Source organism: Onychomys torridus, chromosome 4, assembly GCF_903995425.1.
Source record: "Onychomys torridus chromosome 4, mOncTor1.1, whole genome shotgun sequence".
NCBI lineage: Eukaryota > Metazoa > Chordata > Mammalia > Rodentia > Cricetidae > Onychomys > Onychomys torridus.
The window spans coordinates 135728456-135745045 of NC_050446.1; the positions used below are offsets into that span (position 1 = coordinate 135728456).

The 16590-nt window shown below is 47.3% G+C and overlaps 1 protein-coding gene across 3 annotated transcripts; it reads left to right on the plus strand.

The window, feature by feature from the left end:
• Positions 1 to 492: 492 nt before the first annotated feature.
• Positions 493 to 15986, plus strand: Mtg2 (mitochondrial ribosome associated GTPase 2). 3 transcript variants are annotated; one of them, XM_036185645.1, is made up of 7 exons: positions 493 to 523; positions 7844 to 8048; positions 10624 to 10771; positions 11564 to 11679; positions 12294 to 12512; positions 12733 to 12871; positions 13682 to 15986. In XM_036185645.1, exons 2-7 carry the CDS (start codon positions 7848 to 7850, stop codon positions 14074 to 14076), a joined length of 1218 nt encoding a protein of 405 aa, XP_036041538.1. In that variant the 5' UTR covers positions 493 to 523; positions 7844 to 7847; the 3' UTR covers positions 14077 to 15986. The 3 variants fall into 3 exon arrangements, with proteins under 3 accessions (XP_036041538.1, XP_036041539.1, XP_036041540.1); XM_036185646.1 differs by having other exon boundaries at positions 10624 to 10723; XM_036185647.1 differs by lacking the exon at positions 12294 to 12512.
• Positions 15987 to 16590: the final 604 nt, after the last annotated feature.

The window sequence follows — 16590 nt, forward strand, 5'->3', positions numbered from 1 at the left end:
CTGAGATTAAAAGCATATGCCACCACACACAGCAGGGACACGTTTTCTTCTATGAATGACATGTAACTAAGTTTTAAAAAATGTAACGTGAATTGTCAAGTGACAAAACAATACTCCAGTTTCTAAATATTTTCCACATGAAAAACGAAGTAGATCACAAATATATGTAATGAAGCGTAACAGTATGCAGCAGAAACAGTAATGCCCCCGTGGGATTTAATACCCTGTAGCAAAATGAAACAGAATGTTTAGAATTAAGTTAGTTAACTGTAAGTACTATGAACCAAGTTGAAAGAGAAGTGTTGGGTAAGCATATGCCATGCTTCAAGTGACTATCCTGTAAAAGAACACTCTGAAGAAATAGAAACACTTCTCAAGACTCTCTCTCTCTCTCTCTCTCTCTCTCTCAAAGACAGGTTTTCATGTATCTCTGGCCACCTGGCTGGCCTTGACCTTGCTATGCAACAGAGGATGACCTTGAATTTCCAATCTTCCTTCTGTTTCCTGGGTGCTGAGAATAAGGGTAAGTGCTGGCATGGTTTATATGGTTCTAGGGGTTAATCCCAGGGCTTTGTGCATGCTAGACCAGCAAGCATTTAACCAACTGAACTATATCCCCTCTTCTAGGATGCTTTGTTTTGTTTTTTTTTTTTCTTAATGGAGACATTGTGGCACATGTTTCTAATCCCAACTACACAATAAGTTCAATCAACACACTGTAAAATCAGTACAAAAGATTCTTGTCAATACCTTTTGTGGACAGTAGCCAGGAACTCGGCAACCTGGATAGCAGCAGTGAACTGATCGTGTCTAGTGTGAAACCCTTCACACCATCAGCACCATTCTCCGTGTTTATGAAAGCCCTGTGTTTAGCCTTAAAGTATCTGGCTGTCAGGCTGCAGGCCCTGACTTTCTTCACTGGTCCAGCAAAGGGAAGTGAGCATACTTCTAGGCTCCTTCTGCAATGTGCTGCAGGTAGACCCTGCCCTTTAGGACTTTCTGTGATGGCAATGTCCTGATCTGTGTTGCCTGATATAGCCCTGTGTGGCCTGTGGCACTGAAGAACTAGGTATTTACATTTTATTTACTCTTGTGAGTGTGCATGCTCATGCATGTGAGTGTGTACTTGTGTGAGTAAGAAGACATTGGGTGTTCTGCTCTTTCATGTTCCTCCTTGTTCTCTTGAAGCCAGGCTTCTCACTAAGTCTGGAGCTAGCTAGGCAGCCAACAAAGCCTCTTGAATCTTCCTATCCCAGGCTACCTGCAGTACATGTCGATTGCAGGTGCATGGCCACCCTGACTTTTTAAATGAATGAGTCCCAACTCAAGTCCTTGTGCTTACACAGCAAAGATTCTTGTCCATTGAGTTATCTCCCCAGCTCCCATTTTATTTCATTTTAACTTTCCCAGTCTTGGGTGGCTAGTAGACATTGGATGAGACAGTGCAGAAATAGCATTAGGAAGGCTAATTAGAGGCTGAACAGCAATGGGAAGAGATTGAATTTGTTCCCTGTCAGGGGACCACATCACTCAGAGTCTACACACAAATTGAAAATTTGGGAAAGGAGTGGGCTGTGGTAGCACACACTTTTGGTCTCAGCACTTGGAGGGAGAGGCAAACAGTTCTCTATGAGTTCTAGGCCAGCCAAGACTATATGATGAGACCTCATTCCAAAACCAAACCAAAAAAGAAAGAAAGGAAAAAGCCAGAAAGAAGGAAATATGCCCAAGCAGGCCCAATTTCGAGTCAAGGTTCCAGGTGGCTTTGCAGCTGGTCCTGACCTTTGGGTCTGTTCCACCAGTGCTAGGATGGTGGACAGCCTGTGCCAGCAAGTGCCCATAGCAGATTCAGGAATTTGGCTTTTAACCTGCATGTTCCTATTCTGTTCCTATCCCTCTTATCCACTAACTACCTCAGGACCTTGGTAAATTATGTTCCTATTCTCTGCTTTAGGGCCTTCCACTATAAAATGAGGATAATAGATTGTTTTATAGACTTTTTATGTAGACAGAACGAGTTAATCCCTGGTAACCACTTTTTTTTTTTTTTAAGATTTGTTTATTATGTACACAGAAGAGGGCACCAGGTCTCATTACAGATGGTTGTGAGCCACCATGTGGTTGCTGGGAATTGAACTCAGGATCCCTGGAAGAGCAGTCAGTGCTCTTAACCTCTGAGCCATCTCTCCAGCCCCTGGAAACCACTTTTAAAAGAACAGAATTCTGCAAGTGGTACACAAGGGGTCTGGAGTATTTGATTACTGGTTGCTTGGTTTGGTTTGATTGGCTGCTTGGTTTTTAAAGCAGAATCTCATGTATCTCAGGCTGGCCTCACACTGTGTAGCTGAGGCTGGTCTTGAACTGCTTCCACTTGTCAATTGCTAAAGATTAGACATGGGCACCACCAGGCTTGGCTGTTTTGTTTATTTAGATAGAGTCTTGCTCTGTAGCTTAGAGTCTGGAACTCATTATATAGCTTAGACTGGCCTCAAGGAAATCCTGTTCCCATCATCTCCTAAGTGCTAGGGATTACAGGCATGAGCTACTGCATCTGGCTTGTTTATTATTAAATTTGTCTCCAAGTGGGCTAGAGAGGTGATTCGGCAGTTAGGAACATTTGTTACTCTTACAGAGGACCCAGATTCAGTTCCCAAAATACAGTGGCTCACAGCAATCCAGAATTCCAGTTCCAGGGGATCTGATGCCCTTTTCTGACCTCCATGGGCACTTAGTGGTCATGTGTTACACATACATACATGTGGACAAAACACTCAAAATATTTTTTTTTTCTTTTCATGACAGGGTTTTTCTTTGTAGTGTAGTTGGAATCTTAAAAGTTCTTATTAATAAAAACAAACCTGAGGCCAGTTAATGGGGTGAATGCTGGAAGATCAGAGAAGCAGAACAAGCCACAGCTTCCTCACCTCACCAGTTCCTCAGCTGGTCTTGTTTCCTCAGATTGGGAGCTTCTGATTCCTCCTCCACATGAATCTCAGCTGAACTGTGCTGCTCCAAAGCCTAAAAGCTTAACCAGCCAAATGCTTAACTAACTTAGTTCCTGGTCCTCAGGCCTTATATACCTTTCTGCTTTCTGCCATCACTCCCTGGGATTAAAGGCGTGTGTCACCATGCCTAGCTGTTTCTAAAGTGGCCTTGAACTCAGAGATCCGCCTGCCTCTGCCTCCCAAGTGCTGGGATTAAAGTCGTACACCACCACCGCCCTACTTCTGCTATGGCTTTCTCTGACCCATTTTCTAGCCACCATTTGTGGCTCTGTTCTAGTGGCTGTCTGTTCTCTGACCCCAGATAAGTTTATTAGGATGCACAATATTGTGGGGAACACAATACCATAGTGTAGTTTTGGTGCCTGTCCTGGATGTTGCTATGTAGCCAGGACTGGCCTTGAACTCACAGAAATCCACCTGCCTCTGTCTTCCAAGTGCTGGGATTAAAGGCATGTGCCACCACCGCCCAGCTAAAAAAATTTTTTTTTAAATGTACTTTTTTTTTTTTTTTTTTTTTTTGGAGCTGAGGACCGAACCCAGGGCCTTGCGCTTGCTAGGCAAGCACTCTACCACTGAGCTAAATCCCCAACCCCTTAAACGTACTTTTAATTTACCTTCAAGTGCTTTTCATATGTGGCACTGGATAAAAGGAATTGTTTTCTTTCTTTATTTATTTGTTAATTGATTGATTGATTGGCTTTTTTGAGACAGGTTTTCTCTATGTAGCCCTGACTTACCTGAAACTCACTCTGTGGACCAGGCTGGCCTTGAACTCACAGAAATCTACTTGCCTCTGCCTCCCAAGTGCTGGGATTAAAGGTGTGTTCCACCATGTCCCAGCCAGTTTTGCTTTCTTAATTTTCATTTCTAATTGTTTGCTGCTGGCAGATAAGAATACTTGATGTTCTAAATCAGCCTTGTAGACTGTTTTATAAACTTTCCTGGGGTTTTCTGTGCAGGCAGGCTTCTCTCCTGCAAGTATCAACAGTTTTACCTCTTCTTTTTTTTTTTTTTTTTTTAAGATTTTTAAAATTATATGTCTGTCTGTCTGTCTGTCTGTCTGTCTGTAGGTATGTACACCAAGAGCAGATTTCCATGGAGCCCAGTACAAGGTGTTGGAGTTACAAATGGTTAAGCTGCCTGATATGGGTACTGGGAACTCAATTTGGGTCCTCTGCAAGAGCAGTACATTCTTGGTCATTGAGCCATCTCTAGTCCCAGAGCTTCCTCATTTTTTGACCACTGTAGCATTTAAAGTGCCAGTTTGCAGGAGTGAACTTGGGCATTGCTGCCTTCCCTTAAATCTCGGGGTACCATTCATGCTTTCATATGAAGCGTGGCATGATTAGGCCTGGCCACTTGCCTTTCCCTTCCTGTTTGCCAAGGCATTGGTTTCCCTACTGGGTCAAGAAGGTCCCGACCATGTGCCCACACATACCAGCTGGGACCCAGCTGTAGAGGTGGCCTCATTCTCTCACACCAGACCCTTCTGGTTACTGGCCTCTAATTCTGCTTTCTGTGAAAGCTAGGTTTTGGTTCTGAGCTACACTGACCTCGTAAAGTGGATTGGATAGTGATCTAGTATGTGTAAATTTGGAGTTATTTCTTGACAGCATTTACCATGAATTTACCACCAAGTCTGAAATTTAGGAATATTGTTTCCTGGAAAATGCAATTTCTTGAGGAAATGTAGGGCGATTTGTTCTTGTTTATTTGAATCTTTAAAGATATGTCATTTTGGTTGCCAGGCAATGATGGCATACACTTTTAGTCTCTATACTTGGAAGGCAGAAGCAGGCAAATCTCTTGAGTTTGAGGCCAGCTGGGTCTACAGAGCAAGTTCCAGGACAGCCAGGACTACACAGAGAAACCATGTCTCAAAAAACAATAATTTAAAAAAAGTCAGGGGTTGGGGATTTAGCTCAGTGGTAGAGCGCTTGCCTAGCAAGCACAAGGCCCTGGGTTCTGTCCTCAGCTCTGGAAGAAAAAAAAAAAATCCATTTGAGCCAGACGGTGGTGGGGCACGCCTTTAATCCCAGCACTCAGGAGGCAGAGGCAAGTGGATCTCTGTGAGTTCGAGACCAGCCTGGTCTACAGAGCAACATCCAGAACAGGCACCAAAACTACACAGAGACCCTGTCTCGAAAAACAAAACAATTTTAAAAAATACTTTCGTAGACAGGGCTGGGGTTATAGCTCAGTGATAAAGCATTTTCCTTGAGTATGTGGGCCCCAGGTTCAGTCCCTGGCACTGGTAGAAATTAAAACAAAAACAAAAAGCTTTTCAGAGGGCTTAGCGGTTAAAAGTACATCTGCACTCTTCCAGAAAACTAAGCTTCCACTTTCAGGACCCATCTGGCAGCCACAACTGTAACTTCAGTTCTGAGGGATCCAATATCTACTTCTACAACCACAGGCACTAGGTGCAATTGTAAGCAAAACACCCATACTTATAAAATACAGTAATAAATTTAAAAAAACAAAACAAAAAACTTTGAGTTGGAGGCCAGCCTGGTCTACAAAGCAAATTCTAGGACATCCAGGACTACACAGAGAAACCCTGTCTTTGGGGCGGAGGGACACTTTCATAGAAGGGGAGGAGGAGGAGGAGGAGTATATCTCCCATAAGTGGTTGCCCAGCATGGGGAGAAGAGGGAATGGGCCATGAGGCTAGACTGGTTACTAGACACATAAGAAAAACCGTAGGGAGAAAGGAAGTCACAAGACAGAACTCATTTGAGCAATACTGGACTGCAGGAATGGATGTGTGCCCTAGTCAGGGTTTCTATTGCTGTGAAGAGACACTATTACCACGGCAGCTCTCATAAAGGAAAGCTTGCCGGGCAGTGGTGGCTCAATCCTTTAATCCCAGCACTTGGGAGGCAGAGCTAGGTGGATCTCTGTGAGTTCGAGGCCAGCCTGGTCTCCAAAGCGAGTTCCAGGAAAGGCGCAAAGCTACACACAGAAACCCTGTCTCGGGAAAAAAAAAAAAAAAAAAAAAACAATAAATATAAAAATAAAAAAATAAAGGAAAGCATTTAATTGGGGCTGGCTTGCGGTTCAGAGGTTTCGTCCATCCTCATCATGGTGGGAAACATGATGGCATGCAGGCTGACTTGGTGCTGGAGAGGGAGGTAAGAGGTCTATATACGGATCAGCAGGCAGCAAGAAGAGAGAGTGAGCCACTGAGCCTGGCTTGAACTTCTCAAAATTCAAAGCCCGCCTCTAGTGACACTTCCTCCAACAAGGCCACACCTCCCAATAGTCCTCTCCCTCTAAACCTAGGGGACCATTTTCATTCAAACCACCACACTGTATGAACTTTTAGGGTTTTTCTTGGGGGGTAGGGGGGTGTGCGCTCACAGGCAGACAGTGTAGACTTGACTAGAAGTGTAAGTGTGGAGTGTGAAGGAGTAACAAGTAACACTCCTAGCTGTGTCCATCAAAGGGGACAGCAGTGTCACAGGGCATCTAAATGTGGGTCCCAGGGTTCCTGGAGGTGAGGCTGTCTGCAGGGCTGTGTTGGAGGAAGACATAGCTGGGGCCACTCTGGACAAGGAAAGGTGTTGAGACCCACAGCACGAACCAGGAGGACCTGGAACTCCAGGATGAACTACTGCTGGAGTCTCAGACTACTGCCACTAGCTTGTGGACTGACCTAGGAAAATGTGCATGTATAAATAAATAAACTGAGGGGAGATAAAGGAGCAGGATTCAGGGTGCCTCCCTAGGTCCCTATGAAGTAGTTAGGCAGAGAGACCTTTGAACTGGGGTGTATGGCCCAGCATGGTGTGTGTTCAGCAGCCCAGCTTTCCTGTGGCCTAGTGATTTGTGGGTGTGCTATCATGGAGGCATACCTTTATGTCCCTAGCTGCTTTTCCTGCTGCAGGGTGTGTGGTAGGAATTCAGGCTTCAATGATGGCTGGTCTTTGTGAAGATAGCCCTCATCCTGAAGCTGTTCAGGAGCCCACATCATCTCATTAGAACAGAAGTCCCTCGGGCTCAGTGGCTTTGGGTCAGATGCCCCCAGCACTCTCATCTCTCAGGAAACTGAAAGGACGAGAGCTGTGTGCGGAACAGAGGACTGGGACCGTGCAGAAACTGTCCATTGTATTCACAGTGGGACACAAGCCACAGTGCACCCCTGTGAGTTGGCCTGTTCTTGCCTTTCCACTTTCGGATAAGCAGCTGTGTGACCTCCCTGGGCCATCCCAGGAGAGTGGTAAAGGTGACATTTGTCTGGATTTGTGTTTGCCGTTGTTCAATGATTTGTGTTCCTGTTTAACAGGGTTTTTTGGTTGGTTGGTTGGTTGGTTTTTGGTTTTTCGAGACAGGGTTTCTCTGTGTAGTTTTGGTGCCTGTCCTGGATCTCGCTCTGTAGACCAGGCTGACCTTGAACTCACAGAGATTCGCCCGGCTCTGCCTCCCGAGTGCTTGGATTAAAGATGTGTGCCACTGTCACCCAGCTCCTGTTTAACAGTTTTAAGCTGCCCAAGAGTACACTCTTCAATAACAATTCAACAAATGGCTGTTTTGGTTTTTTTTTTAGAGAAATTCTGATTTGAGGTTTAGATTCCCTTTTAATAATCTCACTAAGTAGGGAGGTTATATTCTCCAGGGAGATTCACTCACTGTTGCAAGAGATTTAATTATCTGAATCCTGTGTGCACAGATCCTGGACTGAATGCAGATAGGCTGATGGACACCAGAAGCCCCCTTGCACTCTGGGGTCCAGCAGATCAGTCCATTCTGGATTCTGCCATGTGCTCTGCTCTAGCTCCTGTCAGAAGTTCAAGTTTAACCCAAGTGTCTTACTGGATCCTTCTGATTTTTATTAGGACCATGATACCTACCAGACTTCTCTTGGCAAGGTTCTCGACTGTGTTGGGTATTTCAAAGTGGGCTCCATCCACATGGGCTGCCCTGAAGCCCAGCCAGCTGCATTCACTGCAGGCATCATCTAGATTGTTCTCTCTGGGCATTGTAGACCACGCTAAGCACCAAGAGGCCTCCGGAAAGAAGCTGCTATCAGAGAAAAAACTGGTGAGTCTCAGCCTATGGAGGACACATTTGAGTTCTCTGTGTGTGTGAGTGTGTGTGTGTGTGTGTGTGTGTGTGTGTGTGTGTGTGTACACGCACACGTGCATACTCATAAAAGTCAAGGGTATGATCCCTTGGAATTACAGGCAGTTGTATGCTACCAGATGTAGGTGCTGTGATCCAAATCTAGAAGAGCAGCAAGTACTCTTAACTGCTCAGATGTTTCTCCAGTGCCAATCTTTGCATTCTTTATCCCACTGTAGCTTTCCCTGATTGTGCTACTGAGGGCTGCATGGAGCTCTTGAAAAGGGCCCTATGTGCCAAAAGCTTGCCAGCAACACAGTAGCCCAGGAGGAGTCAGGGGCAGGTGGAGTGAGGCACTGATGTGATTGATGGGTTTAGGTCATCAGGGATAGAAGCCAGGGCCTTTGCATGCTAGGCAAGTGAGTGCCCTACCACTGAAGTAAATCCAGCCTTAAAACCTTATTTTAGTTTATGAGACTAGGACTCATGCCGTCCAGGTGCCCTTTAACTCCCTGTGCATCCTGATCCTCCTGTCTCCACCTCCCTAGTGGAAGGATTAAAGGCATGTGCCACCATTCCTAGCTCTCCTGAAAGTATTTTTACATACATTTACTGTATTTGCAGTTAGGTGTCTTTGAATATCCATGTTCTGTTTTGAACCTGGGGACTGAGTATATCTTTAGTTTTAAGTTCTTTAAGGCTTATAATGAATAAAATATTGTTTGTTAGTTTGTTTGTTTATATAATGCATGTAGGTGCATGTTTATATGCAGGTACTGTGTATGTGAAGGCCAGAGGACATCTCTGTGTCTATTTCCTCTGAGAAAGAGTCTCTCATGGGCCTGGAGTGAGCTGCAGAGATCCCCCATCTCTGCTGTAAAGCGTGGTGATTACAAATGTATGCTACCACACCAGCACTTTTATGTGGGTTCTGGGGGTCAACCCAGGTCGTTTATGCTTGCAGGCAGATTCTTTACTGACTATCTCTCCCAGCCTTTTAAGGAAGTCTTTATGCTGTTTGCCAGAATCTTTGATGGTCTTTGACTAAAGAAGTTACACATTAGGACTCACCTCATTTCCTCCTATTGGAAGGGCTCTAGGGGAGCAGCTGAGAAAAAGCCATGTTTCTTAAGGAAAAGAACTTTGGCAGCCAGGCTGAGGGACATAGCACCTAGGCTTCCTCAGGGCTCTTCCCTCCTGGCTGCTCATGCTTGTGCTGGGTCTTTCCTGATGGTGCCCAGCCTGTGCTTTTTCCTATGAGGGAGAGTCTGGTTTTGTCGGCACAGGTGAATTCTGGTTTTGTTGGCACAGCACAAACCTGCATTGTTTCGAAGTAGCAGCTCATGGTTTTCCTCCTGCTGCCAAGGAATCCTAGGATGTTTGTTTTGGGGACTTTTTATTTATTTTTGTGGTGCAAAGCATCAAATCTGGGACCTTAAACATGAGTGAATGCTGTACTGCTGGGCTCTGCACCAAGCTGGGCATCTTTTTTCCTTAAAAAAAACAACCCAGTCCTGGGGACTGGAGCAATTGCTCTGTAGTTCAGAGCATTTATTATTCTTGCAGAGGATTTGGGTTCGTTTCCCAGCACCCACAGAGTAGCTTACAACTACCTGTAATTCCAGTCAAGGGATCTGGCACAGATGTTGCACATACATGCTACATATGCATATAGTCAGGCACACACATGTGTACACATAAAATAAATAAATATTTCAAAAGCCCAATGCTGGGAATGGAGGAGGGAGCTGCACCTGAAGGGTGAGCTTATATGCACCAATGTGTATGAGTGTTTTGCCAGCATGTGTGTATGTGCGCCACATGCATGCCTGGTGCCTATGAAAGTCAGAAGAGGGCTTTGGATGCCCTGGGATTGGAGTTACAGATGTCTGTGAACTGGGAATCAAACCCAGGTCCTCTGCGACAACAGCAAGTGCTCTTAACTGCTGAACCATCTCTCCAGCCCAGTTGATTAATTCTTATTCTTTCACTGTATTAAGGACCTAATGAGAACTTTCCTGAGAAGGATCCTATCTCCTTTTCTGCATTTCACACATAAGCCCTCAGGTGGTAACACTGGGGAGTAGTCTTTCCTCATAGCTAAAGCCTGGGCATTGTCTAAGAACTCCACCTCATTCCATCCTAAGCAGCAGCAATTTTCCACTGATAAAGACAGACCTGGTGTTTTAGCAATGCAATTCTATCTGAAAGAAGCTGGAAGGACACTTTGTTCAGGAAACATTTCCTAAACAAGCTGTGCTCTCCAGTTTAGAATTTCTGAGTTCCCTTTTGAAGTGTGCATGCCATACCAGCCACCCGTTGTGTCTGCAGTGATTTACCTCAGCCCTCGGGTGCTAGTGACCTGTGGGAGCTGGGCCTCATCTGTGGCTTTTGGAGAGCTCTGCGATCGTGTTAGCATAGTTAACTTCTGATGTTGGTAGAGAGGCATGTATCAAGTGAGTACTAAGTGTGTGAGAGTTTTGCCTGCATGTATGTGTCTCCTGGAAGGGTTTCAGGGTTGCTAACATCCTTGGGTTCCTTATATTCTCTATAGAAAAGACGTTTTGTGGATCACCGGAGAGTACTAGTCCGGGGAGGAAATGGAGGCTCCGGCATGAGCTGTTTCCACAGTGAACCCCGCAAGGAGTTTGGAGGTCCTGATGGTGGGGATGGAGGAAATGGTGGTCACATCATTCTGAGAGGCATGTGCCCTGGGAGCAGCGGAGGGCGGGGGCATGACACGACAGACACACCTATATATAGTGGGTGGAGGGTCCACTGTCTTACCTTGTCATGCATTTGCATTCAAATACTTGATGAATAGACAGCATTTTTATGAATTATATGGCTGCTTATCACCAGTGTACTAAGGCAAATGACTTTGGATGTCATTTTTGTTTTTTAATCTCAGAAACACAGTTTCCCATCAAGAACCTCATGACAGCACATATAACAGGGTCAGAAAGTGCAGCAGAGGGCCTAGGTTCTACTGAGCACATGCTTGGCATGAATACTCAGGGAGCTGGGTGCAGGCATCTTCAGAGCATAATGAAATTAGCTGGTTTCTTTTATTATTCTTATGTGTATGGGTACTATGCCTAAGTGTATGTCTGTGTGTGTACCCTGCAGAGGCCATCAGATCTTCTGGAACTGAAATTATGACAGTTGTGGTGCTGGGAATCAAACTTGAGTCCTCTGGAAGAATAGCCAATGCTCTAATCACTGGCCCTTCTCTTTAGCCCCTTAGGTGACTTTTTGTTTTTGTTTTCTTAATTGATGATAGTCATATTTGCTTCATATGGCCAGGGCTACAGGGGTACATAGGGATCCTGTCTCAAAGAGAAAAAATGCCATATTTTATTTCGGTTAGGATCATGGAGAGTGTGGGCAGCCATGACCCAGGCCAGGGGGTGCAAGGGTGACAAGTGTGAGGCCCTGCTCCCTGCTTAGCAGTTATGTCAACACCAAAGAACACGAGACTGTTCTCACCGTAGTTGACCAGCAGGTGAAGTCCTTGTCCTCGGTCTCGTCCCGGTATCAGGGTCTCCACGGAGAAGATGGCGGCAGTAAAAACTGCTTTGGGCGGAGTGCTGCTGCCCTCTACATCCAGGTAAGCTGAGGGGCTGGAGCGGCCCTGCTCCCTGGGTCCTAGTCACTGAGTCCATGGATGACTGAAGGCACCTGGCTAGGAACAGAAGGTGACCAGCAAGTGGACAATGTGCTGTCTTAGGAGCCAATCCCCGCACACACTCCTTTGCACTGGTGTGGCACCATGTTGCTTCTGACCCAAGAGAGTCTAAAGGAGTGACCCTAAAAAGGGATCCAAGAACATACCCTTCCCATGCCTAGGTGAGGGCAGCATGCTCACACAGGCTGTTTCCCTGCTGCTTGGCTGATTCTGATGCTATAGCAACACTTCAAAAGAGCCCTGTGCAGGTGGGTGTTTGCTGTTTTGACAAGGCCTCACTGTGTGACCCAGACTGTCCTTGAACTTGTAATCCTCCTGCCTCAGCCCCTATGACTGCTTACTTATGCAGTATGGGACATAGGACTAGGCCCATAAAATCTCTCCAGGGCTGGGACATTTTCTTTGTGGTGGTAGCTGAGGAGAGTGGTTAGCAGTGCCTTACCCCTCTTCCTGCTGCTGGTCATAGAACACAACTTGATGATGATGATGGTGGTGATGATGATGATGGTGGTGGTGGTGGTGGTGGTGCTTTTCAGGTTCCTGTGGGTACCTTGGTGAAAGAGGGAGGTGAAGTTGTGGCTGACCTATCTCACCCAGGAGACCAGTACATTGCTGCACTGGGGGGTGCAGGAGGAAAAGGCAATCGCTTTTTCCTGGCCAATGACAACCGTGCCCCTGTAACTTGCACCCCTGGACAACCAGGTCAGGAGCGGGTCCTCTACCTGGAGCTCAAGACAGTGGCCCATGCTGGGATGGTAGGTCCCTGACTGTCCACATCCTGTGGTGGTGGGTCCCTGCTGGTGGGGTATGCTCTAATGGTGGGGCTTTCATTGATTTCCCTGTGTATGCTGCTGCAAAGCAGAAGCCTGCATACTCACCTACCCAAGCCCAGTCCTCTATCTGTGCCAACTGCTGGTGGCATTGATATTGTCCCTCCATGAAGTCACATAGCACTTTTACTTTTTTTTCCCCTAGGTTGGCTTCCCCAATGCTGGGAAATCTTCTCTCCTTCGAGCCATTTCAAATGCAAAACCTGCTGTAGCTTCCTACCCATTCACCACCTTGAACCCTCACGTGGGGATCGTTCACTATGAAGGCCACCAACAGGTAGCAGGTAGAGCCTCTAAAACTCTGCCAGAGGATGGATTTAAATGCCCCAGTGATTCAGGAGAGCAATTATGTAACCCCTGAGTTTAGCTTCCCACTTAAAATGAGACATTGTTTTCCCTGATTGAAACAATTTTAATGAGTCTGTTCTTAGTCAAAATCAGCCCCTCCCCTCTCAGCCAAGAAATCTGATCTCTTGAGTTGGGAACTGTAATCTTGAGTTGGGAGCCTGAGAAGAGGACCTGCCTCTTGCCTTCCTTATTCTCCTGTGGAACTGGGCGGCATCAGTCATGCAGACAGCATGTGGTTTAAAAAGCCTTTCCTGTACCATTTTAAGAGGAAAACTTTTTTCCAGAAGATAATGTACCCATTAAAAATAGCAAGCCTGCTGGTAAGGTTATTTGTACAGCACTTTATATCTGCAAAGTGCACGATAGTGATTTGTATCCATAATCAAATTAGCCATAGAATGCGGGGAGCCATCTCCCTTTTCTGAACCATGTTTGAAGCCTGGAGACAGGAATGTGTTAAATCTTCCTCATTAGATTGATCCACCGTGCCTATCACCCAAATATTTGAGAGCATGGTGCAGACCTGAGTGGGAGCTCAAGTGCCTTCATATCACTTGACCTGCTCAGTCACCCGGGGAGGGTAAACGGCTTCAATTTCAAGTGTTCCTTGAAAGGGAGGTTGTAGAACATGAGATCCATGCCAGAAGGGCTCTCCCTGAGGGGAGCCTCCTAGCCCCAAGGTTGAGAGTGGCGCTGGGAAGCCGAACATGGTCCTGGACCTAACTGTAAGCTCTTACCTCTTGCAGTGGCAGACATCCCAGGCATCATCCGAGGCGCACACCAGAACAAGGGCCTGGGGCTCAGCTTCCTCAGGCATATTGAACGCTGTCGCTTCTTCCTGTTTGTGGTAGATCTTTCCTTGCCTGAGCCGTGGACTCAGGTTAATGATTTAAAATATGAACTAGAGAAGTATGAAGAAGGCCTGTCTGAGAGGCCCCATGTGATCATCGCAAATAAGATTGATCTCCCACAGGCCAGAGCCCACCTGCCCCAGCTCCAGGCCTGCTTAGGACAGGAAGTCGTCGCCTTGTCAGCTCTGACTGGAGAGAACCTGGAGCAGCTGCTTCTGCACCTGAAGGTGCTGCACGATGCTCACGTGGAGGCTGAGCTGGAGCAGGGCCGCCAGCCCTTCAGGTGGTAGTAGGCACAGGGCTGCATGTCCACGGGCCTGTATGGGGCAAGGGTGGCCAGCAGTCACTGGAAGCAAACACAAACTTATTATCAAGTGTGGGCAGCTTTGAACACCTGAGGGAAAGTACTTGGAAACATTTGAGCATGTGAGTGTTTTTGTTTTCCCACCAATTTGGAGCACACTTCTGAATTGCCCCCCACCCCCACCCCGGCCTAGGGAGATGGGGTACTCCGTGCCACCTAACTGCCCCCACCCCCTGGCCTAGGGTGATGGGGTACTCTGTACCACCTGGTACCTGAACTGCTCCCCAGTGCTTGGTACGCCTGTCACCCTTGCTGACTGGTTTGCTGAGGTTGACTCATTTGTGCTAATTAACACCTCATTAGTAGGAGGACAGTGCTGCTGGCTGAAGGTAGCAAACACTGCTGCCAGGCGGCCTGGGCAAACGCAACAGAGCAGCAGAGCTTCGGCTGGGCTTCTCATGCATGGTGATATTTGCGACAGAGCAGCCCTTGGTTTCTTGTGGGGGTTGGGTCTGCCCACAGTCCCGCAGAGCCTTGTTGGTGCCATCTACTGTGCTAGCATGTCAGGGCGGCAGGGTGCAGTGGCCATACTTTGTTCTCCAGTGCCAGCTGACTGAGGAAAACAGCGAGGGCCAGCTCCTTCCCTGTTGTTCCCAGAACAACGCTGTGCTGAGCTCTGTGGGGGCTGAACATCAAGGCAGCCTTGAGCTTCACGACTGAATGCACCCAATATCCGACCCAGGCACGCAGCCTCTGGCTGTGCATCAGGGATGCACCAGCAAGTTGTCAACCAAAGAGGATGTGAACCTTGATTTCTGGCATTATTTCTGATAGGTGGCCTCAGCTCAGCAGGGTATATGAAAGAATGGCAGGGTACCTATCCCTGGTGACAGGCACTGCCACCACTCTGCCCTGCCCTAACCAAAGGCTCACCGAGACTCACCTGACCTGTGAGTCAATACCAACCTTTTTCCCCAGCAAGGAAGGACCACTTTACTCCTCCCAGCACTGCACTTTGGAGGGTGACCCCAGGTGGTACAGGGTAGGGACCATATGTCCCAGAATGTTCCCCCAGGGAAGCTCGTACCTTAGTGTGGCCTTGAGGGCCTTAGAAGTGCAATGAGGAGACAGATGGAAACAAGAAGCCCCATCTTTTGAGGAGACCTGCCCTAGAGTGAGGTTAGTCATGCTTCTGGCACATGGACTAGTGTCCCTCTGTGTGTTGGGGTGGGGCTGCTTCAACAGCAAGCTCGCCCTCAGCTTTCAGGAGCAATTCTGTTTTGATCTGCAGCTGGAACACAGGGTCCTTTTCTGTGAAGCTTTATTCTAATATCTTATAATTTCAAAGGCCCTGGCGTTCTGGAGGCCAGGGCGGGTCTCGTGTCTGTGGCTTTCTCTTTCAGGCCACCGAAAAGGGTTTTGTAGTCAGGCCAGGGCTGAGAGCATTAATTATCCACCACTGGCTTTCATCTTTGTGGCCGCTGTGCTCTAGAGACCTCAGAATGCCTCTCTAGGGCCTGGAGGTGGGCTGACCCCTCAGAGCTGTCATGTGTCCTGGAACCACCAGCAGTCCTTGGCCCAGACTCAGTCATACAGGCTACTGAGGTAGTCTTGCTGACACCAGAGAGCCAGCTCCAGGACCATACCCCAGAGCATGTTTGCTCATCATCCTGGGACCACCAGAGGAGGGTTGTTTCTGAAGCTGGTTTCCTCCCCAGCTGGTGTTCTTGGAGAGAAGACTGACTTAGTCTCTGCACAAAGGCACCTGGTCTGTCATTGGTTCAGGGATGAGTGTTTGCAGGTCATAAAGAAGCTCATTTAAAGTCACGCTATTGTTGCATGCACATGTACGTGTAGGGGAAACACCCACACACAAAATAACTGGGGGGGGGGGGGGGCAGCTGGCAGGTCACCTGGTAAGAATACTGGATGTCCTTCAAGGGGACCTGAATTCAATTCCCAGCACCCACCTGGTAACTAACAGCAGTTTGCAATTGAGTTTCGGGGGAATCCTGTGCCCTCTTCTGGCTTCCAAGGACACTGCATGCATATGGTACACAGCCACACATGCAGGCAAAACATCCATATACTTAAAAGAAAAACAGGTCGTACTATCTCAGGCTGTGGTGTGGCATGATGGCAAAGCACTTGCTTGGCACATGCAAGGCTCTCGGCTCCATCCACAGTAGTGCATGAAGTAGTGATCCAGGGTGGCACATGCCTGTAGTCATATTTGGAAGGTGGAGGCAGGAGGGCCAGAAGTTCAAGGTCACATCCTCAGTTCCAGTTCTAGCCTCCCTGAGCTACATGAGACCCTGTTTCAAAAAATAAAATAGTTAATTGTGCCACTACATTGTGTAAGACTTCCAGGGTTGTGCAGCCATCCCCACTACCTATTTTCTTCACAATTCCACTCCCAGAAGAAACTATCTGTGATGGTAATCCCCGCTCTCTAGTTGCTCACACTCCAGTCCACCTTCTGTCTCCACAGGCTTGCTTA

Bases quoted from the DNA above. Each gene is read 5' to 3' on its own strand.
- Mtg2 (XM_036185645.1), top strand. From the start codon at position 7,848: ATGATACCTACCAGACTTCTCTTGGCAAGGTTCTCGACTGTGTTGGGT. The intron at 10,772-11,563 runs GCATGTGCCCTG...TTCTCACCGTAG, and splicing joins TGGTCACATCATTCTGAGAG to TTGACCAGCAGGTGAAGTCC. The intron at 11,680-12,293 runs GTAAGCTGAGGG...GGTGCTTTTCAG, and splicing joins CTGCTGCCCTCTACATCCAG to GTTCCTGTGGGTACCTTGGT.